This window comes from Limanda limanda, chromosome 8 (genome assembly GCF_963576545.1).
Source record: "Limanda limanda chromosome 8, fLimLim1.1, whole genome shotgun sequence".
Lineage (NCBI taxonomy): Eukaryota > Metazoa > Chordata > Actinopteri > Pleuronectiformes > Pleuronectidae > Limanda > Limanda limanda.
The window spans coordinates 20,062,565-20,088,831 of record NC_083643.1 but is presented as its reverse complement, the minus strand read 5'-3'; the positions used below and the strand labels follow the sequence as shown (position 1 = coordinate 20,088,831).

At 41.1% G+C, this 26,267-nt stretch overlaps 1 protein-coding gene and 1 long non-coding RNA gene across 2 annotated transcripts; both read right to left on the bottom strand.

Annotated features, from left to right (window-relative positions):
- Window positions 1–6: 6 nt before the first annotated feature.
- On the bottom strand, window positions 7–7,807 carry irak4 (interleukin-1 receptor-associated kinase 4). Its single transcript, XM_061076009.1, has 11 exons — window positions 7,517–7,807; window positions 6,712–6,857; window positions 5,499–5,732; window positions 4,507–4,667; window positions 4,362–4,426; window positions 3,301–3,415; window positions 3,103–3,212; window positions 2,712–2,898; window positions 1,595–1,657; window positions 1,198–1,362; window positions 7–418 (listed from the first exon to the last, which is right to left on the bottom strand). Exons 1-11 carry the CDS (start codon window positions 7,675–7,677, stop codon window positions 362–364), a joined length of 1,464 nt encoding a protein of 487 aa, XP_060931992.1. The 5' UTR covers window positions 7,678–7,807; the 3' UTR covers window positions 7–361.
- A 1,181-nt stretch (window positions 7,808–8,988) lies between these two features.
- Window positions 8,989–9,637, bottom strand: LOC133009154 (uncharacterized). Its single transcript, XR_009680527.1, has 3 exons — window positions 9,544–9,637; window positions 9,331–9,424; window positions 8,989–9,239 (listed from the first exon to the last, which is right to left on the bottom strand). It is a non-coding gene; the product is annotated as an uncharacterized LOC133009154 (long non-coding RNA).
- Window positions 9,638–26,267: the final 16,630 nt, after the last annotated feature.

Here is a 26,267-nt window from a genome sequence, read left to right as displayed (position 1 = left end):
TTTTTCTGTTTCATTCATTTTATTCTTTTTCACAGCTAATACAGGAATAACGGCAGGAAAAACAGAATCAGCAATTTATTGAGCCATCTAACCTGATGACATCTCAGGCTCAGCTAGTACATTGCACTGCAATACTTCTGTAGCAGTCGCACTTGCACAACTGTTTTAACTGAGCTTCTTAACAGAACATTTTTAAATTATTTATAAAAAGGTAAAAACAAAAGTATATTACTTTAGAAATATATATTGATGCGATTTTTTGTCAGTAAAATTTATCAAAAATGGATTCAAGAAACATTTTTTCAGTCAGTGCATTGAAGGAGCTGGGCAGGTTTTCACATCTTGTATTTTCAGTGTGATGCTATGCCTGAAGATCCAGTGTAATGCTTTTGACGACCCCCTTTATCTCTGACAGGACCTGTTAACACACAAATTCACATATATTCGCAACATATTAAAATACACAAACATTTGAATTTTGTCATTTATAGAGAACATATCCTCACATCAGGTACAGAACAAAACTCTAATCCAGGTTATGGCAAATCCCATATAATATTAATGTACCTCACATTCAACTTAACAAATGAATAGTTAAAGAATTAGCTGCATGGATGATAAATACATTCTGTTGCACATTTAATTTCATTGGTCCAAGCTGAATGTGAGCAGCTACTGGATGTTCAGACATAAATGATCCCCAAAGCACAACTGTGGTGTGTTTCCTCCTGCACCAGCATGAGATCAAAAGTTAAACTTTTCTAAAACTTTTAAAAGCTGATCATCAAATAGGCACCATGACTAAATAATTTACTCTTCAGGTTTATGTTGTTTATTCCCAAGTATTAAGTAAAGCACTGTGTAAGCTTGTTTAGATACATGCTTTAGTAATAAAGTTTTATCATCATTGTTTTATAACTTCACTTGTGTGGACAAACAAGGGCATCACCATAAACACCTTTATGCAAAGTGTGTGATGTTATGTCCTTTGCCAAGGAGGTTATGTTTTCACCTGTGTCTGTCGGTTTGTATATTTTGCAGAATTACCCAAAAACTACGAAAGGGATTTCCACCTAACGTTTTCTGACAAATTAATATTTTTGTTAATCAGTAGTGGCATCGTTAAACTACATCCATGTTGGTTTAACTCGGATAACAACACATTCTCATATCAATCAGTGTGTTTCTTCTCTGTACCTGATCGATGTGCGGTCGTCTGTTTTTCCTGTCATGGAGGCAGTTACAGGCCAAAGAGTAGATGTTTTCCACCTGACTCAGCTCCCAGTCTCTCATCTTTTTGTCTATAATGTCGTCCAGAGTCAGGTCCTCCTCTTCGTCCTCTATATCATACCTAACCTCCATCTGAGGGGAAAATCAGATGATGGAAAACTTTAAAAGACATGATCTGAGGAAAATATTGATGAGTTTTCAGGTTCAACCAAATAAATTGGAAAAAATCCGTCTCAGTCAAATTGAATGACTAATAACTAATAACGCTACGGCACTAATTAAATCCTAACTCTCAAATAGGACGTAATCTCAAACTGTTGCTTGACTGTTGCCGAGCAGTGAAAGCCTCTTTTGTGCCGCTCACCAAGAACTGTGGCTCCCGGTTCTCACAGGCTGGCGGGATTCCAGACATTATTTCAAGCAGCACCTGTAGATAGAGACACAGGGTTAATCACACGGCTCCGGACGACAGGAAATCTTTATTGCCCCTCAATGTGCCAAGTACCTTCACAGACGCTGCACTGTTTGCACAGCTGTCCTAACAAGGCTTATAGGCTGACACTGTATATGGAAGGTCAGGCACTTTCATACAACACTGATCCTGTAAGTCTTTCAACCAATGTCATAGACTGAATAATACAGGGTAAAGAAAAGGGGGAAATGTATGTGAACCATTTGGAATCACCTGGATTTCTGGATTATTGCTTCATAGAGAGTTGATCTGATTTTCATTTAATGCACAAGTGCAGACAAATGCAAGATGTATATACGCTAATAACACACACTTCTTTCCTCGACCAAGAAATTAAGTCAAATAGCTGCCATCTTGCACATTTGCACAGTATTGATCGGGGGTGAAGCCTCAGCAAGATCCCGATGATACACTCACTCCACCCATCTTTACTCACTCTCAGCTGTCAATCATTTGTACTTCACCAAATCTAATCCAAACCTACTTGAAGATAGCTAAGTGGGACAAGAACTTCCTAAAATGACCAAAACCATCTTTGTGAAAAATTATATCTGATTTTATATTAACATTTTAGATTGGTACTGTATGTTTCACATTCATAGCTTTGAATACACTTCTAACACTTTTACTACAGCTGTGTCCCGTAAAAATAATTTTAGTCTGAAATAATGACAGATGATACATAAAAATAGAGACAACTGTTAACAAATGGGAGGAAATGTATACTCTCATGTTTGTGTCCTGCATAATGTGTGTGTCAGTATTCTGGCAGGACACTGCACCTAAACTGCTGAGCTCTGTTCTATATTTTACAACACACTTGCAGTTTCTCCTTTCCTGACACTGTATCCCCTTCTCTGTGTGTGTGTGTGTGTGTGTGTGTGTGTGTGTGTGTGTGTGTGTGTGTGTGTGTGTGTGTGTGTGTGTGTGTGTGTGTGTGTGTGTGTGTGTGTGTGTATCGTGCACATGTCTAGCTGTGTGTGTGTGTGTGTGTCTGCAGGAAGCTCACCACTCCAAAGCTGAAGACATCAGATTTGGGTGTGATCTCTCCTCTAAGGGCCTCCGGCGCCATGTATGCACGGGTTCCCACAATCCTCTCTGTCATCATGGTCGTTGACGTCCGCTTGGCTGATGCTCTCGTCAGCCCAAAGTCCGAGATCTTCGCCACAAGATTATCATCTAACAGAATATTCGCACTAACAAGAGAAAATAAAAAAATAACTACTTTTTGACCAGATGAACACATCAGACTTGAATTGTTTTATCCCCAATGACAAGACAACAACATGTTTTCTTTATCTTTAACTAGGCTAACTTATTTTTCTCATCTAACTATTGAATGAGAGTATTTACTAAATTGTCAAACATCATTTAAAGGCCACTGATAATAAGTTTTGTACCTTTTGACATCTCTGTGCACATGATGGTTGCTGTGCAGATACTCCAGGCCTCTTGCCGTCCCCTCTGCTATCACGCATCTCTGTTGCCAGGACAGTGGAGGACTATCATCCTACAAGGACAGAAAGCATATCACTGGATGATCTGTGTGAAAGTACAATCTTCTAGAAGGGAGAGTCTGTATTGCAGACGGTGTTTACCAGGCACGCTAGTCGGTCAAGCAAAGATCCATTGGCCATGAAGGCGTACACCACACACGGGTGCTGTCCGTCACAGCAAAACCCGACCATGTCCACCAAGTTCTCATGCTTCAACCTGTGGAACAAACAGTGTCAAAGAGTCACGGCTGCACTTACACACAGAGATGTTTCTCACGTGGACTGTAAATAATCTCCTCTTCCTCCCATTGGACAAAAGTAAAGCCAAATTATCGAATATCGGAGTACTGCCATCTTACGCTGGTGACATCAGGTGATTGTGGTGCGGTATCAAGGTCCCACCCCCACAAGCATTTGACCAATCGTGAGTCAGTCTCAGCTGTTAATCAGGACGTCTCACCCCTTTTTATAGCATTCCCCCGGCGGACACAAGTGATGTGGAAAAGACTTGTATATCCGTATATCAATATCACCATGAAACCAAGACACGCGTGATACCAGACTGAGTGAAGCTGTAAGCCTTGACTGTTCTGAAATATAAAAGCTACATTTCATTTTAGAACAACAAGCAACGTTTCCCAAACTCTCAATACACCTTTAATTAATGAAGATTCCTGTACGGCAATTCTAGTTTGTACAACACCGCAACTATCGCACTAAATTAAATTCCGGCCTTGAACCCTTTGCTCAGCTGTGGGTCAGGAGGTCAAGCCGGTCGTCCACTAATCCGACGTTCAGTGGTTCAATGTCGAAGGAAGTGTCCTTGAGCAAGATCCCGAGCCCTGCATCGCCCTAATGAGGGACCACGAGTGTGTTAGAGAGGCGCTGTGTGAATGAGACCTCTTGTGTAAAGCACTGTGAGTGGAGACTAGAGAAGCACTACATCAATGCAGTACATTTACTTTCCAATTATGATAGTCATTAAAATAATTGGGTGTAAGTGTCCATTAAATCTGTAGCATATGAATGTGATGCCCGACTTTCCACAGGCTGCTTTTCCAAAAGTTAATAATCCATTTCCCTTGTGTGCTACAGCCACTAAACTGTCATGTTTATGTCAATTTGACCGATTAACATCGACAGAGACAGAAGATGAAACTTACACTTTCAGAGTTTGGATCTCCTGATAGAACTGAACCTGCAGCTCGTCCAGGGAAGTGTTGTCCATCTATAGGAGATAACATTGTGATTCATGATATCTACATCGTGTGATATCGGTAAGCTTGGCATGAAAATATGTCAACTCACTGGATTCAGCTTTTTCACTGCGACAGGCTTGTCGTTCAGGAGCCCTTTGTACACGGTGCCGAAGCCTCCCTCTCCCAGTCGGCTGCCGCCGTCTGACATGGGGCGGTCGTCAAAGTTGCCCGTGATCTCCTTCAGCTCATTGTACAGGAAGCTGGAGAAACCTGAGGAGGGACACACACAGAGAACTGTCATGGGGAGTTTAGTGGTTAAGCTCTCATTGCTGCCATCTGCTGGACAATCACGTAAAAAATCCCAGGTTTTCTTTTCAGTTTTGCTCCTTTCACCTTTTCAGGAACTAATAAAAACAGCATTGTCTATAGGAGTGAAATGTATATGAGTACATTTACACTGCCACTGTACTAATTTACAATTATGAGGACTTTCCATTGAATACATCTATTATATTTACATTGCTGTATGTTCATTTTACTATGTACTTTGTAGTCCTTCAAATTTAGAGGTAATTATTACTCTTTTACACTGACTTATATTGACATGTTACTTCTAAAATGTTATACACAAAACAAAGAAGTAGAAATACGATTCATTATGACAGATTATACTTCCCAACAATATACGGTATATGTAAGTATTTCAAATACCACCAACAACCAACCCAACATCACATTTCTACTGAGATATTAATCAAACTGGGCCATTTGTATCTTAATACCTAACGTACAATTTGCTGATAACATGTCTGTCTAAATTCTGAATACAGGATTTTCACATTGTAATTTTGCTGCTTTTCATTAAGCAAATTATATGTATTCTTCTTCCATCACTGCCTACCGAGAAGTGTAACAGCAAATATTTGATCAAACTAAATGTTGTGAGCTTTTCAACTGACTATGACAATTTGTCCATGTCATGTGATTCTCTCACGTACAGATCATTATTCATTCAACACAATCTGCCTCTTGACATGTGACTTCATCAACACGTCCCAAGACGCCATCTTAAAATGTGTATAAACTGTGATGTAAACGTACAGTTGCCTGTGTCCCGAGGTTCACTGCTCTTCTGCAGAATCTGCGGTTGCAGAGTCTGCGGCTGCAGAGTCTGCGGCTGCCGAGTCTGCGGCTGCAGAGTCTGTGGCTGACGAGTGGAGTCGACTTGGGAAGACTGAGTCTGTCTCTCCTCCAGGAGTCTGGTGGGAAGCTCACTCTCTGTCTGAGCTGCTGGAGGAGACGCTTGCTGCAGCTCTTCTGAGGAGGCTTCCTCCACTGTGCATGGTCACAAAAAACAAACAAGGAACAAATTAAATGCACATTCTTTATTGTTTACACAGAGTCCCTGTCCAGTTTTGTAGATAATGATATAAAGGCTGGTTCATATTGTCTATCATAAACTGACCAAAGAGTTTTCTTGGAAGAGATACTATATCATTTTTTAAAACCTACTTCTTAAGAAATTCTGAAATAATATGAAATATCTGAAATAATGTGTGTCTTGGTAAATTACTCAGGCAATTTACAAAGACTGGGACAATGTGCTTATTGTTGCACTTATTTTGTATATTTGTATTCATGCTTAAAACATACAAAGGATGTAATGCAGCATTTGACTTGATGGTTTTGAGAATGTGAATAACAAATGCTGTAAAGTCTATTTACAGTATATATGTGATATTACTGTATGTCATGCAATCGCATTGGGTAGGGGAACTTTAATAGTATGGAACAAAAATTGTATCTGTTGTAAAAGTATGATGGCCTGCTTTCTGTTTGGTAGTTGTTGACATTCAGGATCCTCTAATTTCTGGTTTGTTTGTTTGAGTTATTAATATTAGTTGAGGTTTTATTTTAGCAGCATCTTTGGTAAGTGTCCCCTACTTTTGCAGTTTGTCTCCTCATTTCCCAGGAATCACTTGACCTGTACAAACACAGGGACTGGATGTGGAAAGTAGTTTGACGCTAAGCTTGGTACAAACCTTCTCAATGCTTTCCTCAGTTTGAGTTTAATGTATTTGTACATAGTCCCTGTTTAATAAATGTAATAAAATAAACAGCATTAAATGAATGAGTGGAGTCTAAAGTTATGTAGTCACACAGTGAACATTTTGTACTATACTACAATGTGAATGTAAATTCATGAATGAGATGATGGTTTTGAATACTACATATCATCACCACTGACTGTAGATAAGTGTTATTATGTATTAGTGTGTGGTGAGTAGTCTAAAATGTTTTTGATCATACACACCAGGAAGTAGGACAGAAGCAGCAGCCAGTAACCTGTGACTCTTCAGAATGTCCACCAGTTCCCCCACTGTACAGTTGGTGGTTCCCCAGTCATTCAACAGCTCCTCTGTGGGACTCCTGCCCTGAGCCACCAGGCCCTGAAACCTCCTGTAGAGGGAGGGAGGAAGGAGGGTAGGAAGAAGGGATGGAAGAAGGCAGGGAGGTAGGGAAGAAGGAAGGGTCATAGGAAGAATGGATGGAAGAAGGCAGGGAGGGAGGGAGGGAGGGAGGGAGGGAGGGAGAGAAGAAGGAAGGTTGATAGTGATGGAAGGAAGGAAGGAAAGAAAAAAGAAGGGATGCAAGGAGGGAGGGATGAGTGATGAAATAAATGAAGGAATTTAATTAAATAACAAGGGAGCAAATCAAAAGGAAGGTAGGAAGAAATGATGAGAGGAAGAAGCAAGCAAAAAGGAAGGAAGTGAAATATAGGTATAGGAAAATATAGATGATCAATGGGAGATAGACAGTTGGATGGACAGACAGACAGACAGGCAGACAGGCAGGCAGGCAGGCAGGCAGGCAGGCAGACAGACAGACAGACAGACAGACAGACAGATAGACAGATAGACAGATAGACAGATAGATAGATAGATAGATAGATAGATAGATAGATAGATAGATAGATAGATAGATAGATAGATAGATAGATAGATAGATAGATAGATTGATTGATAGAGAGACAGTTGGTTGTATATAGTATCAGGTATAGTATTAAATCACTGTTAAATCAGTGTCTGGACCATGTGACTGTAACTATAACAACGTACCTGATGTGATGCTGCGAGTACCTCAAGTCCCCGCTCGGCTTCCGTATGGACACCGCCACGTCGATCCACCTGTCCTGAGGATCCAGGAAGTCCGACAACCTGCGACGGGAACTGTAGCTGATGTTCCGGACGAAAGTAGCGGAAGTTACCGAGTTGTTCATGGTGCGAGATACTGTGTGTCCTGCAGTCACACAGACATGTTGAACAACCGACACACACCTTGTGTTCCCTCTCCTCCACCGACCCTGCCACTGTTTAACTGAACTCACAGACACACAACAGTAAATCTGTGTATTTCCGAAATTGTGCAACTTCCCTTAACGTAACACACAGTCTCCTCCTACAGAGCGGAAGTTAAAGAGAGAGAGAGGAGTGCTCCAGTCCCTCTGTGAGTCTGTAACAACACTGTAAATGTGTTTGTGTGTCTATAAGAACACTGTGTGTGTATGTGTGTGTCTATAAGAACACTGTGTGTGTGTGTGTGTGTGTGTGTTTGTAACAACACTGTGTGTGTGCGTGCGTGTTAGTTTTAGAGCACAACAAACAGAAACAGTGAACCTCTGGATGTTTGTGAGTTCAACATTGCCCTCTTGTGGACAAGAGTGATACTTCTCATTCATTGGTTCTGCATTTTAAATAAAGTTGAAAGCAGGTGAGTTCACCTCACGTGTGTATCCTCACTGACAGGTGCAGTGTGATGCAGTTCTTTGCATAAATACAATGTTCACAGGAAGCTGTGTACATCTGCACTAAGGTTTGTAGTAACTTGTAATTCTGAGGATACGATGTGGTGGATGAATATTTAAAATCTGTATTTTAGCTTTTAATGCCATGGGTAGGGAGAGCTCACACACTGCAAATTAAGAAAACAACTTCACCAATGTGACGACACATATGCAGCAAAACACTAGACGAAAAGCAGTATTATTGTCACAGTGAACCTCTACGGACAGGCCTAATCCCCTGCTGTAACCAACTGTTTCCATGATGTTACCTCGGCGTTCGCCAGTGAAGACAAGGTGGGTCTATCGGCGTTTGCGGACCTTAAGGGGGATTTGGAGAACAAAGGAGAGAGCCGCGGGGGGGCTCGCGCCGCCGCGCGGACCGATCGCGACGTGTGATCTAATTAGCATATGAATCGGAGTCCAGCCGCTGGCTAGAACCTCTCTCTACTCACCATTGGAGGAAACCACAGACCCTTGAAACTAATGTCACTCGTGATTGGCTGGTAGAAGTGTTGCTATTGGTCACCTTATGGGTCATTGCAGTGCACACGTGGGGTCACAGCATTCCGCACGTGGGGTAAGCCCCTCCCACACAATATTTATAATAAAAATGTATATATTAATATTTATTATTATTTATAAGTAAGCCTTTACCAAAAGCACTGCAGTTAATTAAAACTAAACATTCATGTGATGCTTGATGTTATAGGTGAACATATTGTACAGGGAACAAATGTGAACAAGGTATATGTGGAGTGAAAGCTTTATTTACATACAGCAAAAATATTGTACAAAATCTCAGGTGAGGCTTGAAATGTTTCTCTGCAGCCTCTGGGTCATGACTTCTTTGTGGGACTCTTCTCCAGTGTGTAGACGTCTGTGGTGTGTAGCTGTGAGATCCAGTGTAGCTTCCAGTCTTATATGAAGTGTGGGACACAGGTCGGTGCACTCCTGGCTGTGGAAGGATGGATCCATGTCATCTGTCCCGCTTCAATCAGCTGTAAACACATTCAGTAAAATTAGCACAGTTCAATGACAACATACACCTTTACATGTAACTGGAAAATTATTTAATGAATATAACCTTACCCTCTTTCTTCTCCGACAACTCCTCAATGCTGATGTAAGGTCTGGTCGGATCATACTGGCTCATAGTGTGTCTTTGTACGTCATGGACAGGCAGCTGGAAAACAACACATGTAACATGACTTTATTATTAATAAACGGAAATAGCCGCGCTGCATCACCGTTGGAAGATCCACAGCAAAAAAACACCAAAACAATTCATAAACAGTTACTTACATTCAATGGCTTAATTTTCTGCACTTTAAATCCGGACTTTCAGCGTCTCAGCCTAACGCCTCTTTGTTTGTGTGTGTGTGGGGGGGGGGGGGCTGAGGCTGTGAAAACATACAGAAAAAAGTCACGTTGATGAAAAAACTTAACGAGAACAAACTGTTACATGTAAGTAATTCATACATATTTACACATGCACTAGATCTGCTCCAGCACTCGATGCTGTATTCGTATTTTAGCAACTTTCTCGCTATCCCAAAGAGTGGCGGACATGCTTTCAGATGTACCAGTTAGCTTAGTGGTTAGCATGGCGTCTCTAGCTCACCGTAACTCAGGGACTGTGCTTCCGTCTTCTCCGCCTCGACTCGTCCACACCGGGCCCGCGGCTCTGCCTCCACACGCACTCATCTTCTCCTCCAGGGAACAGCGTCGTGTCGACTTCAGCAAGTTATTTACCCCGAAGACAGAGTCACTCGTACGGGACAAGCTAAACACGACCCGCTTCCTGTCTGCGGGACACTCGACGCTGCTGCACGGCGTTTACGAGGCTCTGATTGGACGAGTCCATCAGCTGATGACGCGAGCGGGTGACGTGAGCAGCGGTTACTTCATGGGATAAGTATTTGACTGAGGCCAGGTTTATTTTTTGTGGTGTTTAGTAAATTTACACACATGATTCACTCATGCTGTTCTGTGTTCGTAACCTTATAGTTGAATGCACTTATTGTAAGTCGCTTTGGATAAAAGTGTTGACTGTTTTAATGGAATACTGAGAAAGTTTAATAACAACAATTAGACAATTGAAGTTCAAATTATGAAGGAATTTAAGCTCTATATTGTGTCTCCTTTATATTTAAAATAATAATCAAACTGAGTGGAGATGTATGTTGTATCCAAACAGCCGGCTGCTGTGTTTTGTCACTGTGCAGTCCATGGGGGATTAAATATTACACTGAAAAAATAAATCATTAAATCAATGAATGTTTCATAGCAATTTTGAAAGTAGTGGTGAAAAGGTACCATTTATAATTCATGGAACAGCTTAGTTTGCCATTGACATGTGAATTTGATGCCAGTATTTTGGGAGGACAGATATTTTTATGGAAAGCCAGTAGAAGTTTGGAGCTTACAGGACACAGATGATCATACCCAGCATCATTTATTTGCTGGTAGAGGTGTGGTTTACACTTCCTCTGTGCATTTAACCAGCACAATTGAAAAAGTGACTGTAATCATGCCACTCTATACAGTTGTTGAGATTTAGGATTGTTTTGGATGACAATAAAAATTTGAAATAAAGTGCATTGTTTCATTTCTTTTGACTGCATTGACCTTTGTTCGTGGTATACAATATAATTCATTATAGCACACTTACTTAAGAACAATTTAAAATTTCAGGTTTAATATTTATTTTAAGCCTGGTTTACTCAGCCAGATAGTTTGTTGGTGCCTCTTACACATTGGTGTTATCTGCTCTCAGGGAAACTGATTTGCATTTGTGAAGCTCAGAGCATTGTCATTTGCATATGAAAGCGTCCTCTAGGAGTTGGAGCAGGGGGGGTCAAATCTCAACAGCTCACAGGCTTGACAACTGCAGGAACCCTGAGCGTTTCCTTTGCTGCCTGCAGATACGTGTGAAAGTCGTTAACCGAAGGATGTGCCAACACTTCTCTGCGACACAGATTGACACAAACGCTTCTTTTCATGCAGTGAAAAGTCACAACACATGCAAATATAGGAACGCACTGCAAATTAAGAAAACAACTGGGGAAATGTTTCCAGGGGACCCAAAAGAGAGGAACATGGCTGTAGTTCATTTCTTTGTGAAGTTATTGAAGCATGCTGCTCGTCAGACATATTTGTACACAACAATAACGTTGAATGAATGAAATGAGAGTTTTTGTGTTTGTGTTTTTTCTGTGGTCTAACGATGATGTCTGCAATGAACAAATGTGATTACCTGGTTGAAGGAAACTCTTCAGAGACCCTGTGTTAGTGTTGTTTTAAACAGCAACAACAGCTGATATCGGCCTTGTTTGGAGACATCTGCCTTTTTTGTGTTTGTTATCTCCACCGAGGAGATGTACGTTTGTTGGTTTATTTGTCAGCAGGATCGCACAATAAAGATCACACACATTTTTCATCACATTTGGTAAAGGGATGAGACCTGGGCCTGGGAGGAACCCATTCAGTTTTGGTGAGGTTAAGGTGCAGACCCTAGATTTTCTTTTTCACTTTCTTTGACACAGGGCATTTCCCCACATTTTCGTTAATTCGTTGATCCTAATTTACAAAATCAGGCATATTTAGTTGGCTGGTGTGATTTGATGAGTTTGGACCATTTGGTGTGCATCTGAACTGCTCAGCTGTTTGTGATTTATCTGATTCTCTCAGCATTTCACTTTTTTTCTGTTGGCAGCACCTCATGGGTTTCTACCCAACATGGGTATTTGGATTTACGAGCAGCTTAATAGAAGCAGGTAAGAACTGGACATTCACTCTCTGTGTCGGCCACTTGGTTTGTTTAAATCCACCGGCCATGCTGAGAAGGAAAGAGCCACCTGCAACTTGTTCTGCTCTTATAAACTTTAAAACTGCATCAAACAAACACCCTCATGGAGCTAACGCCCTCCTGTCAAAAACACAGCTGGCACACAGACAAATAAATGGAGGCATTTGCTCTAAAGTGCACCAAAGCAGCGTTCTTTTATATGTGTACTCGAAATATTTGATCTGTTTATGGCGTGTTAGTTGCTATTTACGCCGTGTTTGTTGAGCTTAGATCAGTTCCATGTGGTCTGCAGGGCCCGGCTGTCTCAGTGTGGATGGGTGGAGAGATGATTTGCGAGGTGTGTGCGTGTCTGTGTAAAAAGCTCAGCATGAGAAAACATTTTATCTGAGGCAAATCACCACCGAAATCAAACAGGCACATAAAACGAGACCAGATCTCCAAAGGCTCTCGCCAGTGTAGTTGCTGCTCAACGTCATCTGAATTTGTCTAAATAAACATTTCCAAATTTTGTTAAAAACTTCAAGATTTACTAGAATAATATTGGCATGTTTCATTTTTAATTTTTTCATAAGATGAATGGAATTAGGGGAAACACTGATCTGAAGCATATGGACTTTACAAACGCAGCACCAACACCAGCCCCAGCACACACCAAAACCATCCTTTAAAGTCACATTGGATTTTGGAAGAGTCCTTGATGACAAGCGGCTTTTTGTATTTTATTTTTCACAGCTGAGCATCAACTCAGTCGCTCGTGAAAACTGTTCCCATGAGACCATGTGTGTCACACGCAGGCTTGTTTATTGTGTATTTCAGGTGGATGACAGGAAACAGGACACCCTTCGTAATAAAGGCTAATTTCTAATGCTCTGGTGAGTCATAAACCAAGAATTGTTAAATTTTTTTCATCTTTAGTGGACTTTTTATATCTTCTGACAATGCATGCACATGGCCTGAAGTACATGAAAAGGAGACTCGGCCGCATGCGTAAACAAAGTGCAATTAAGTTATTTTGTATGGAACAGCATAATGAGATCCATTACTGCAATTGTGGCGCGCCAAGAGTGTGTGTTTTCTTTATTCCCGATGTTTGATACTGGCTCTCGCAAACACATAATCCTGAGTTTATAGCCTTAATGGGTACCCGTCAGCGGTTGTTTGGAGCGCGTATTTTTTTTTATGTGTGTGTATATGTGGGTGCATTTGAGTACAGGTGTGTAAAATGATTTGTGTAATTGCAGGTGTGAGTGCGTTTGTGTGTATCTGTGTGATTTGTTTTGGTGCTTGGTTTGCGGTGGAGCGTAGCTTCACCTGTGTTCTTCACGTGTGTGTTTCTGTCTGTGCTCCGCCGCCCGAGGCGTTGAGCATTTAGGTGTAATATTTGTTGTGCAAAGATGTTGCCTGGTGCCTGAGGGACGTTCAAAGGCGCAAACACAAGATGCAGAGCTCTCCGATTACTGCAACGTGAGGGCCTGGCAGGGCGCTCGCTGGCCAGATACACCACGGTCGTCTTTCTACTGGAGGGCAGAAGAGGCCAATTAAAATCTTCATTAAAGAAATGCAAAATTAGATCTGTCAGTGATTTCATGGGCGGGATTTGAAGGCACAGCTGTGGTTAGGAGAGTGTTGGTGTGTGTGGAACCCATGAGTTGCATCCCTGCTTTTTGCAGCTGATGTAGTTCTCTTGGCTTCATCAGGCCGTGACCTCCAGTGCAGGTAGCGGTCGGGATGAGAGTAAACACCTCCAAGTTTGAGGCCATGGTTCTGTGCCGGAAAACGGTGTATTGCTCTCCCCAGGTTGGTAGGGAGTTGCTTTCCCAAGTGATGGAGTTTCAGTATCTTGGGGTCTTGTTCACGAGTGAGGGGACGATGGAGTGCAAGATGGACAAGCGGGTAATGCAGGTGCTGTACTGGAGTGGTAAAGAAGGAGTTGAGTCGCAGGGCAAAGCTTTAGATTTAGTGGTAGATCTTCAACCCTCACCACGAGCTCTCCTGAATGTTCCGGACATGTCCCTGTCGCTGTGAACATGCTTGACCCAGACAATCTCCTGCTGTGTTCTTCATGTGTGAAAGGCAAACTCAAGATAATGTCTTTTCCCAATTTTCTGGTGTTGATGTTATGAAGCAGATTTAACACCATTCTTAAGAGTGAAGTAGCATTGAGATGTTATATTTAAAGGAGACCTGAGTACAGTTTAAAACTATGAAGGATACTGAAGATAAATAAAACAAGAGAAAGAGATTCGTATTAAAGGTCCATTGTGTTAGATTTAAGAGAAAGGGATCTATTGGCAACATTTTCAATAAAACAATCCTAGTGATGTTTTCACTAATGTGTTTCATCTAAATTATACAAATTGTTGTTTTCTTTACCCTAGAATGGGTCCTTCTATATTTAAATACTATGTGTTTACATCTGGAGCGGGTCCTCTCTATGGAGGCAGCCATGTTTTATACAGTAGCCCAACCTGGACAAAGTAAACACCTTTTGAGTTTTTAACAACTAAAGGCAGAGGTGAGGGGTGTTCAGCTGCAACATGCAAATTCTACATTAAATTCTACACACTGATCCTTGAGAAGCAACGTATGATAACATGTAAAGTATTTCAAATATTTTTAGTGACTTGAAAAATGATAATATTATATGAATGAGAACTGAGGGACAGGATTTTCTTGCATAAACTGCATTTGTTTTCATTCTGGTTTCTACTCTGTGCTTAATGCTTTTCAGGGTGAACAAATTAAATTAATGTGAAAACCATCTCTGATATGTTACTGCGTGCTTTGCTTTGAGTTACTACCTCAGACAGGTGCACAGACAAAATAAATGTCAGATATTTAGGCTCGTGGGTCAACAGCACAGATACAACGTGTACAGTTGCTGTGATTAATTAGCAGTCTTGTCGTGTAGCGTAACAGTTCACCCGGCTCATTAGAGGTCTCCCATGCTGGAATTCAAATGAGCCAAATGAATGGGAGGACCTGCTCTGGGAGAACAGAGAGGAGCCACAGGGGGTACGGGCACAGCATCGTGGGACAAATAGAGAAGCTTCAGTTTATGTCTGCTTGCCCACTGCCTGTGCACACTGGGCTTTATCAATGCGCCACTGATGGACATGAAGAGTTCACTGCAGGGTGTCTCCTCTCACACTGGAACACCATTGAGCTGGTTTCATGTCGTCTTTAAAGGAAACTACCCCTTGGAGTGTACAATGTTTTATTAGCATTTGTATTGGAATGTGTTTTATTGCCACGATTTCACAACCTTTATGGCCGCATTTAAGAGCCCCACCACACTGCAGCACGGTTTAATAATGCTAATTTTGCACAGTACATGAGGGCACTGTAGTTGCATGTGTTACACATAGAGGGCAGTAGTGGCCCACAGCTACTTGTGAGTGACTAATGTGGTCAATCTTAACTCAAGGTTAAACATGCAGAAAACTGGATATGGATGAAATCACATACACATGGAATGGGGACATTCCTAGAAAACAAATGTCATTTTTTAAAGATCTTACAAATGCCTGGAGTTCACATAATGTAAACCAATGTGAGTCCAGTGATCCAGAAATTAATGTATTTGTTTTTAAATGTTAGTTCTGTTCGTCTCCTTTCTTTTATGTGGGTTGTAGTACATCCAGGGAAATGTTTTTAGCAGATGTTTGGTTATTCTTTCTTTTATATTTGGGCCGAGGAAACACACACACACACACGCACACACAAAACCAACAGCTCATCAGCATTCTGCTTCTGAGGAATGATCTGGCGGCATCTTGAGTGGCAGCTCGCTGTTAGGTTGCACTTGAGTGGTCACCGACACTGGCTGATTGCGGGAGGTTGCCCTCTCATATTTCCTCAAAAATCTCTGGCCACAATCCCAAAATGATCTGTCCAGCCGAGCGCACCGGCAACACAACGAGAGAACAGCCTTCCCTGGCATCTCCGCTGCTTGAAGGCTACTTGCTTACCCAGGTGTATTCTGGGATATCTGGCAAAAAGCCACGGGTCATGCAATGCAGAGCCATGCATGCAAGCACCTGAGTTTAACATAGCAAGACATGGGCCCGAACCTGCAGGCACATTTAGGCCTTTTGTGTTTTAGAATGAGCACACTTTCATTCATTCTTTCTTTCTATCATTCATTCAGAATTGAATATTGAAAGAGTGGATTAGAAAATAATTTAAATCATATGGTTAAATCCTTAAATGTATTTTAAATTTAAAGTTGTCTTGATAAACATTTATATTACTAATATTCTGTATGTTTTAATATTAATAATACTTACATTTAATTGTGATGAGCACAGTTTCCAGACAAGAGTATTCATCAAACAGAGTTGAGTAAAGTTGTGATGAAAGAGGATATGGGGCATGGGAAAGGTATCTAGTTCAGAAACTCTTCAGTGGTGGAGGAAGTAAAAGTACAAATGAATAGACCGAAATGTTCTCTAGTTAAAGTTAAAGTACCACATTAACTTTTTTAGCTGAGTAAAAGAAAGTACTGGCTTAAAATAAACTTAGAGAATATAAAGTAGAAGTACTTGCAGAGTGTAGCCTATTCCCTAATGCAAAAGCAAAAATTTGTCTTGGTGGTACCGTCTTCTGAATCCATTTTAGATGTTTCTTTACCAGCTGCTGCTCTTGCTGCTCTTGTTGAAGGAGGCAGGGCTGTTACACTGTATGTAAAGATGGATGGAGCCTGTATGACGTCACCCATAGGTCTGTGTAGAGCGGTTGAAGGCTCAAAGCAGGCGGCACACCCGGCTAAGAAGTTTGGCTAAATGCCTCTCTGTGTTGCCAGGTTGTTAATTGGTTATTACATAACTTGATGTATGTCATCTTGTATCTGTTCACTCTGATTGGATTAGAGGACCAATGCCCCTTTCGTTCAATCAATCAATCAGATTTCATTTATATAGCCTATATTCATGAATCACCAAAGACATCCTCTGCTTTAACGTTATTTCATACTTTTCAAGATATAAAAAACAATGTGAACATGTAACAGTGCATTGTAAAAATGCAGTGCAGTAGAACGTACAGATATTTGGCGATACAAAGTTAATGTATCTGTTACATGCCACCACTGAAAATCTATAATCATGTTTGTACAAACATGGCGGCGTACATGTTAAGCTCTTTCAGGTAGACCTGTTAAACTAAGGTTATTTCAACCTGTTTTCTAAATTGTTTGTTTTTTAGTTCAAGCCCTTAATTGTCAATGGGTGTAGTTAATGCAGACTCTTGTCAAATTAGTCAGATTTGCATATTGTTAAGTGACATTTGCACTCATGTGGATCCATCATGGTTAAGAGAATTATCTTCTCTTTGATGTGTCTAGCTACATCTGGGGGCTTGAGCAAAAGTGACTAGCATTAGCTTGTTGTTTCTTTTAAATCAATGTTATTGTTTTAAGGTTGAGATAAATATCTCTGGATTGCATTGAATCCATCACCCTCCTGGATTACCTGACCTCCTGAGTACCCACCTAAATAGTAACAAAGGAATTTGTAATGGATGATATGTATGAATGATATATAACTGTTTCAACTTTTATCTATAATAGTTTTATTTAACTTTTTTTTAAGTTTCTATCCTCCATACATTTTCGTCTTTCTTCTACAGACTTCTATCTGTTTTATAATAGGAGCTGCCGCTTTGCATTATATGTACACAATGCTTCACTTCCCTGTGGTCAGAGTTCCAGAGTGCACACTGGCTCTCGTTGAGCCTATAACCTCCATTGTTGGGATCCAGATTTCTACGGGGGATCCTTTTGTGTGGGCTCCCCAAGATATAACTGGGGCGTAATTCATGGGGAATGGGGGGCTGCTGCAGGTCAATAGTGACTCTGAATGCTGAAAAGGCCTTCTGATCTTGAAGCAAATCATTGATGGTAAGTAACCCCTGCCACTGATGCTTTGCTCTGCTGAGGGCGGAGGTGAAAGGAGGCAGCGTAGCCCTTTGACATCCCAGCTGGGAACCTGTAATCCAACGCTCGTCAGTGCTAATCCAGAGCTTCAGAGCCACAAAGAGATCAGCAGCACATGTGTTGTGATTGCTAATGGTCCCCTGACATTAACCAGCAAGTAGCAATGTAAATAAAAAGATAAGTGCAAGTAACAAAAAAAAAAAAAAGCAGGATAGTTCCTGTCGTAAAATTCTGAGATGGAGACTCTGGTGGGCTGCCCTTGGCTATGGGAGAGTCAAGGGTCAATCACCGACATCTGAGTAGGTCTCCGCCCACTCGGGATTGCCAAAACAAGACACTTTCTTTGATTTGTCTCAAAAGGGAGAATGGGTTGTAACATCAGGTGGGCTGGGACACTAATCTGCTGAAGTCATACAAAAGCAGATTTTTGTAATGGTTTACAAAATCCTGATTTGTTTAAGGTTTTCTGATCTCTCTTTTCTTGTTTTTCCCCCTGGTATTGTCATTCTGTAATACTCATGAAAATACCTGTCTTTAGTTGGATAAATAACCCAGGGCAGATTAGAGTGGTCCGATCCCTTACAATAAGCTTCTCTGAGACTTCAAAGCAGGTCTAGACCTCAGCTTTGAGGCCTTGAGAATATGCTTAACCCACAAATGACAAAAGACCGCCACAGGTGGTTTATTCTTCAAACTATAAAAAAAAATTCCATACTATTATGCTCCTCACTTTTCCTCAGAAACCTGTTAGGACACGTTGAAGGATGAGGTTAAGGGCGAATAGACAAAGGGGATGACACACTGACATACACTAACTTCTTTTTTGTACGATTTGCCTATGTGCATCTTTAGTGGCTAAAATAATATGACATAAATACAGTGTGGAATCCCTAATGATTTATATGGAAATGATCAGGTGTCCAGTCCCCTTTCAATCAAGATAAACTTATAGAAAGAACAGAACTGATGTACAAAATCAAATTTCTTCTTTTATCTTAAGATTTGTACTAACTACTCAAATCAGGTTATGTTCATATAATCACGCTGTATGCTACCTTAAAACGTGTTTAACAGCTTTCTTAAATAAATATTGTAATTACTCACCAGTAGCTTAAGTATTGAGTCTTTATTCAACTTGTTATTATTATTCAGTGAAAATTTAGAGTTTTTATAATGCAACCCATCCGCATTTACAATAACTACATCCTTTTAGGATTGTTGCCTCTTGTCTATCTGTTTGTCTGTTAGCCGGATTCCAAAAAACGATTCAACCAATTTTCTTGAAACGTGCTGGAAGGGCTCGGTGCGGGTGGGGTATTTTCAACTTCTTAAATATCACAAAATCTTTAGTAAATTTTTCTTGAAATGATGCAGAGATCTTGATGAACAAAAATACTTGGAAGACTGATATATAATATATTATATCGACAATTTGTTGCAGTTTGATTGAATTTAAGGGGACTGTTGGGCCTTGGTGGATGTGTGCGCTCTCCTGAGTACCATTCCAGTTGTCTCATACATTTATCACCGGGAGGGTAATACCTGGTGAGTTTGTAGAAGGCACTAAAATGCTTAGTCATCCTAATCCCATGGGTTTATCCTTTATCCAAAGTGGAAACTGTTGGTGGTAATGTTTAGTGGACTATAAATAAGAACAGCTCAGAATAATGGTGGCCACGGATGATATGGAGGATTGAGCACATCCACCACAGACTTAGTCTGTGGATTAAACGGCACAACAGGGGTGGACAAGATGATTATGAGAGGTAGAAGAATAAATGGCCAATTGTTAATGTTAATGCATTTCGCCATCATGACATATCTACAGATTAAGTCTTGCTGATATTCAAATCAAAACACAAGTAGCATTTTCATATACAACCAAGATGGCTGCCGCTGTTGTGGCCAGGTCTTTTGAATCCAATATCGTAACAGAATTAAACAAACTGAATAATGGTTTATAAAAAACATCTGCATGTTCGTTACATTTTTCTTTCACTCTGTGCCACATAACCCACGTTAATGCTCCGACAGGTTGTATGTGTGCTCTTTGACTGTCAATGACCACAACCCTTGGAAATTGAAAATGAATGGACAGGCAGGTTGACCTAAAGACAGACTTCTGTGACAAGACTTTTGAAAGGCCCCAGGCAGATTTTCATGATGTATTCCTGAAATATGGACTTTGCAGCATGCAAACCTATGTTTAGCCTACTTTCAGAAAAGTGGCTCAGGTAATTTTGTTTGACTGTAAGAAGTAATGCTGTACTCTAAATGAACTGATTGCATAAACTAACATGATGGACAAGGTTCAAAAGGTCAAATCATTTAACAAAAAGCTAAATCTTCCTTTTAAGTTGACATGGAAACCATTGCTAAAATCACATATTTTATATTCCTTAGGCAACAACCACAAAGGTGTTAATCCTGATGTGTTGTGCAGTTTGTCTGTATGTTAAACCCTCTAGTGTATCTTCAACAAACTTTGGTTTTCAATAGGCTTTAAGTCATTCATGCTTCACCTTTACACCTTCGGAAAAACCTGTCACCTAAAGGAAGGCTTGTGGATGTTCAGAAGAGGGGCCCCATTTCCGAGTACTTAGCTGTCATGTAAACCTGAGGGTGTCATCATAAGGTAAAACACAGTGCTGTTTGTATGTAGCCCTGAACAGTTCCCACTGTAGGGCATCGGAAAGATAAAGAAAATACTGTAAATATCTGCAAGTATCGATTGAAGGATCAAAAATAATAAAGCTGTAAACCCTAAAACTCAAACTTTTTGAAATGCGGCTGCCGAGTGTGACGGACAATGATCAGTGTCAGTCCTTTTAAGTTCAATCACCATCTTTGGGATGTGGAGATGATTGCTACATGGTGTAATTGAAGAGTAGATCAAAAGCCAAGGCAGAAGTGCTCACTGGAGATGAGTGTGGAGCCGAGTCCGAGGAGATACCTGCGTGTACAGACTGTGGAACTCTGTTGGGAAACTGCGTCCCATAGATTACAGGCCTGAGATTATCGTTACGACAGTTGCCACGTGAGTAGCAAATCAACTGATCTGCGACTGTAACAATATACACATATTGGAAAATAATGCATGGGACAGTCTTGGGTTTGTGGAATGTATCGATAATAATATAGCGTTAACATTTAAATTACTGCGGAAAGTTGTTTAGAAAACCTTTTGTTGATTATAATGTCGGAATTACATTAATATGTCTAAATACGAAAGAGTTTTCTGCCTTTAATTCCTGCGACACTTTCCATTAGCATGTGTGGATTAGTGTGCATTTGCTATATGCTATATCTATATATACAAAATGTACCCTCACATTGCTGTACTTAAGGCATTCTTGCAAATGAGAATGCCTATAAACGTATTCTAAATACTTGTAATACTTTGACATTTCTTTAAAGCATTGTTACAGGACAGGGTTTTGCAGTGGATGCAGATACTTCTTCAACACTTACTCTTAGACTCCTGAGAATAGTCACTGGTCCCACTGCAAAAAGGTTATGGCCGGTAATTTCCATACCATTCCTGACAAATCACCTTGAGTGTTTGTCCAGCGGGCCCCCTATATCTCACCATCACCTGCCTCACGACCATAAAAACAGACGTCGTGCATACATCCCAAACTCTTGAATCCACCATGCCACGCCCCTGTCTGTCTGTCAGTGATGGAGTACAGATGCTATCAGGGACGCATGCCGCCACGTCTGAAGGAGACTGTTTGCTCTCTGTTGTGCTCTGGTCTCCCAGTTTTCTCTGTGACTCTTACAGCTAGAAGAGGAACAAGAGGGGATGGTCGTGTGTCAGATCTGACCACAGATAAGTCTGTTTTTAGGTACACCTCGTTGACGACCAGGACAATTAACCGTTTGCTTAGTTTTGTCCCCATTAGCCTAAGTAGCTACAACCAATAGCATTCAGGACCGGCTCCTATAATGTATCTGATCCAGACATGAGCAGGGACTTTTCGAGCAAAACCTGCAACCGCCGGAAATAAAGTCTTGTTAGCTAATGGTTTTCTCCTTGGCCTTGGAAGCACCAATGAATTAGCATTACTGGTGTAGGTCCATGGGGCTGGAACAAACCAGAGAATTCCACAGTTCCCCCACCTGCCAAGTACCACTTTATACTCACAGGGCCTTTAATGGGTCATATACTTTAAGTGTGAACGAAGTAGGGGTTAGGACATTTGCTTACACCATGTTTCAGTAAAACTGATTTAAAGCTGCAGTAAGTCCGTATTTTTTCCTTAGGAGGTGCATTTGTTAACGCAAATGTCTGTGAGAGAAGTTTGTGGGGTTGATGTCGCTTGAAACATGAAATAAAAAACCCCAAAAGAAAAGAAAACTCTCCAGACGAAGAAGCGGTGACATCGATGCAGATTTGTGTTGATAAAAGCCGACAAGGGTGTCGGGGTGCTGTAAACATGATCATGTGATCTATGCAGCAGAGTCAAGGCTTCCTGTCTCTGTCTGCTGCACCCGGCTGCTCCAGCTCTCGCCTCAATATCGCAGAGGATTTGAGGCTGTTTTGAACGCGTCTGTGCAAGATCCTCTCACTGTGTTGTGCATGTGTGAAAGGCAAACTGCGGGTTAAGCAGGGCTGGACTGGGAGAACAAAACGGCCCGGGCATTTTTTGGCTCAGACCGGCCCACATAATTAGCCGAGCACATCTGCCATTAAATTGACGTAACTTATGTCTTCTAAATGTCTTAAAGTAGCTCATATTAAAAGTACTTAAGTATCAAAAGTATCTGGTGTTGAAATGTACTTAAGTATCAAAAGTACAAGAACTAAAATTAAAAATGCAAAGTGCTTTTTATAGTAGGTCTATACAGACACAAAACAACCCAAAATGTTTCTCCTCAAGATTTATCTCAACTGACTGAAAAATTACAACAACAATATGCATATAATATATAATTTTACCAATTTTGAACCCTAGATGCTGAGGTTCTATAAACAAGTGCCTCTTGTGTCTGCCCAAGAACATTAATAAACCACAGTATAACCCCTATACTATAGGCACACAAAATAAGACACTATCTCTATTCTAGAGGAAGTAAAAGTCGTAACAAGATTTCTGAAGGTGAACCTGCGGAGGGATAGACCAACCTCTCGCGCTGCACCACCCCCCCCACCCCCCCCCCAACGGCAAACACGCCACCGGACCTGCACATCTCGAGAGGAGAGAGAGAGAGAGAGAGAGAGAGAGAGAGAGAGAGAGAGAGAGAGAGAGAGAGAGAGAGAGAGAGAGAGAGAGAGAGAGAGAGAGAGAGAGAGAGAGAGAGAGAGAGAGAGAGAGAGAGAGAGAGAGAGAGAGAGAGAGAGAGAGAGAGAGAGAGAGAGAGAGAGAGAGAGAGAGAGCCGTGGGTAGAGGCGCGCGACGCCAACCTCCGCTGCTCAAGTAACGAGCCAGTTTGGAGAATGTATTGAAAATTGAAAATGCGCGCTCACATGTCTGCCTCCACTCGCTCATCATTGTCGAGTCCTCCTCGCTCGTCTCCCGGCGCACCTGCTGCTGCTGGGCTGGTGAACCCGGCACCACATAGGTCCGTCAGTTTGGCACATTTAGCAGCCTCCACCTCCAGAGACTTCAGCTTTTTTTCCCGATGCTTCTCAGCGCCACCCGGGCGTTTTTTTACTCTTATTATCCATTAAGTTAAGTTTCTGTCTCAGCAGCAGCCCGTCCTGCGACTCCCCCCGCCAATGCCATGAGGTCCCGCCCCACCCTGGTTTGTGTTGTGATTGACAGCACTGTCAGGGCTCTCTGAGCCTGTCAGCCCATGATTGATTGACAATGACAAACAATAGACCAATAATATGTGTCGATGCTGGCAACACACTGCTAGCCCTCTGTAGCCAATTGGCCGGCCCAATTGGAGGGAATTTAGAGAGGAAGAAGAGAAAAAAAACAAAACAACAACATAGCGGACCAGACCGGCCCACATTGGGTCAACGGCCCACCGGGATTATGCCCGGTATGCCAGATGGCCAGTCCACCCCTGGGGTTAAGTCAGCAGCCAATTCTCCAGATTTTACCTGGAGGTCATGTCTGAAAACGGCTGAAGTGAGACAGAGAGGAATGAGTTTGAGGGCTGTTAAGGAATATTGTCTGTGAGTAACAGAGCAGTGATTTCTTGTGATGTCTTAAAGGGTGTTATTACCTCTAGTGTCCTTTAAAATAGTAGCAGTGGGTCAAAGGGCAGGTCGTGCACTTTGTCTTCCTCTGCGTTAGGCTCAAGGTACATGCTGATCTATTGCTGGAGGAGAAGAAAGATAGATTTGTGACTGGGAAACAGACAGGAGCAGTCTGGACAAAATAAACAGACAAGGTCCGAAAATGATGTCATACAGAAAAAGATAAAGTCGAAGGAATGACTCGCCTTGAAATGTTTTAGATTCCTCTATCAGCTTCACATATACAACACATATTGGTTTGTACTCAGGACATCCTGACCTCAACCAAAGGAGATCATGTGACCTACATGTTTGTCTAGGTAGCCCCATCACTAGACCAAACAAAACCTAGCATTACTTTTAATAAAAAATGAATTTATCTCTACAAATCCCATCAGTAGTTCCCTGCAGCTATGTTGCAATTTTCTGAGAATCCTTCAGCTCAATGTTTTACTTTAACACAAGGGATGGACATTGATTATTATTTCTGCATATCAGTCCTTTACTTTATTGATTAATTTAAGGATTGCAAGTTTGCCGCAGCATTGACACAGTTTGAAAGGGAAATGATAAGGTCTGAGGCATATTCCAGAAGTTTGGACAAAAGCAATTTTCAATGGTTCTCAACTAAACAGTTCTACATTTTTTTATTCATAAATCGGCAACTGCTTTGATGATTCCCATCTCGTCTTTACAGGGTGATAGGTTTGTTTAGAAACCTTTCGTCTGAAACATGATGGAATCTCTGGACTTTAACATTAAAGACCAAACGTCTGCACACCCATCAATTACCTCAACAATAGACTGTATTTAAAGATGGACGACATGACCGCTCCTAAAAGTGAAGATTAAGCATCTCAATCAGCCCCTGGTGGCTGACTGGAGTAAATCCCACCTTCTCCATGTTAGTGAATGGGATGTGTACAAAACTAAGTAGCAAGTAAGATTTTCGGAGGAGTCAGACCCAGCTCACAGAGCTAAACAACAAACATCTGTTTATGAAGGCTACTTCAGTCATGCAGAGCCAAGATCAGCCCTTTAGGTCACAGTTTGAACTGTTACCCTCAGGTCGCTGTCTCAAGCTGCCTGTTACGAGAACCAAGAGATGTTTCCTTGGTCTTGGTTGCCATTCACATGGTAAACGGCAGAAAGTTAGGCTGTGGATCGTTTATTGCACAAATTGCTCATTTGCACAGATTGTTGAGATATTCATTCTGTTGGTGCTATGGCTGTATGATATGGAATCTTTGAAGCGTGCTGTAAACCTTGTGTCCTGATGTTTTGTCGGTTGTCCACCAGTATGTATTTGTTTTGTGTGTGTCTTTTTAGAGTTTGTGGTTTGTCTGTTTGTACGAGCCTTGCTGCAAATCAATTTCCCTGAAAGGGACAATATACTTTGAACTTTTGTACACATCAGTTTTTTTTCTCAAAAAGGTTTTTTCATTTTAATTAGTTCTTATTACACAAATGTCAATCCAAGTGTTCCTTTAAGTTTGGTTTAAATCAGTCATTTAATGCAATAAAAACAGGGGAAATATGAAAGAATATGAAAATCATCGGTCTTATACAGTCTATGACCTCAACCAATGCTCTTTTTTCTTACTTACATTGGTAGTGGACATTCTACACCAAAAGGTAAAGTTATACTTTTAAGTTAACTGCTCATTCGGAAACTGAAGACTGGCAAAATTTTATAAGGTTAAAGGCAAAGCCAAAAACCGTTTGGAGCCGTAGGACTGTAATTCACACAATTTGCTGTATTTATTTTGCCAAGATACTTGTATTCAGTCTGTGCATCTGCAAAGTTAAAACCCAGAGTTTTTTCCAAAAGAATTTGTATTTGCCTCCACCTGTATCTGGAAAAAAGACCAGTGCCTTCCAAGCCATGATTACATGTTCCATTTTGCTGGAACATTTCTAATTAGAGAACACACAGACACAGAGGATGTGGAACAAGTTGAGTCACAGTTTGTTGCACAGTTTGGAACAGAGAATGTTATCACTACATATTCATTTAATTGTAATAAATCAGTTTACGTACTATAATTTTTACTTTGGAAGACAATGCTTCACTTAATAGAAATATATAT

Bases quoted from the DNA above. Each gene is read 5' to 3' on its own strand.
- irak4 (XM_061076009.1), bottom strand. From the start codon at position 7,677: ATGAACAACTCGGTAACTTCCGCTACTTTCGTCCGGAACATCAGCTAC. The intron at 3,416-4,361 runs GTAAGTTTCATC...TTTGTTCCACAG, and splicing joins GAGATCCAAACTCTGAAAGT to GTTGAAGCATGAGAACTTGG. The intron at 3,213-3,300 runs GTAAACACCGTC...CTGTCCTTGTAG, and splicing joins TTGACCGACTAGCGTGCCTG to GATGATAGTCCTCCACTGTC.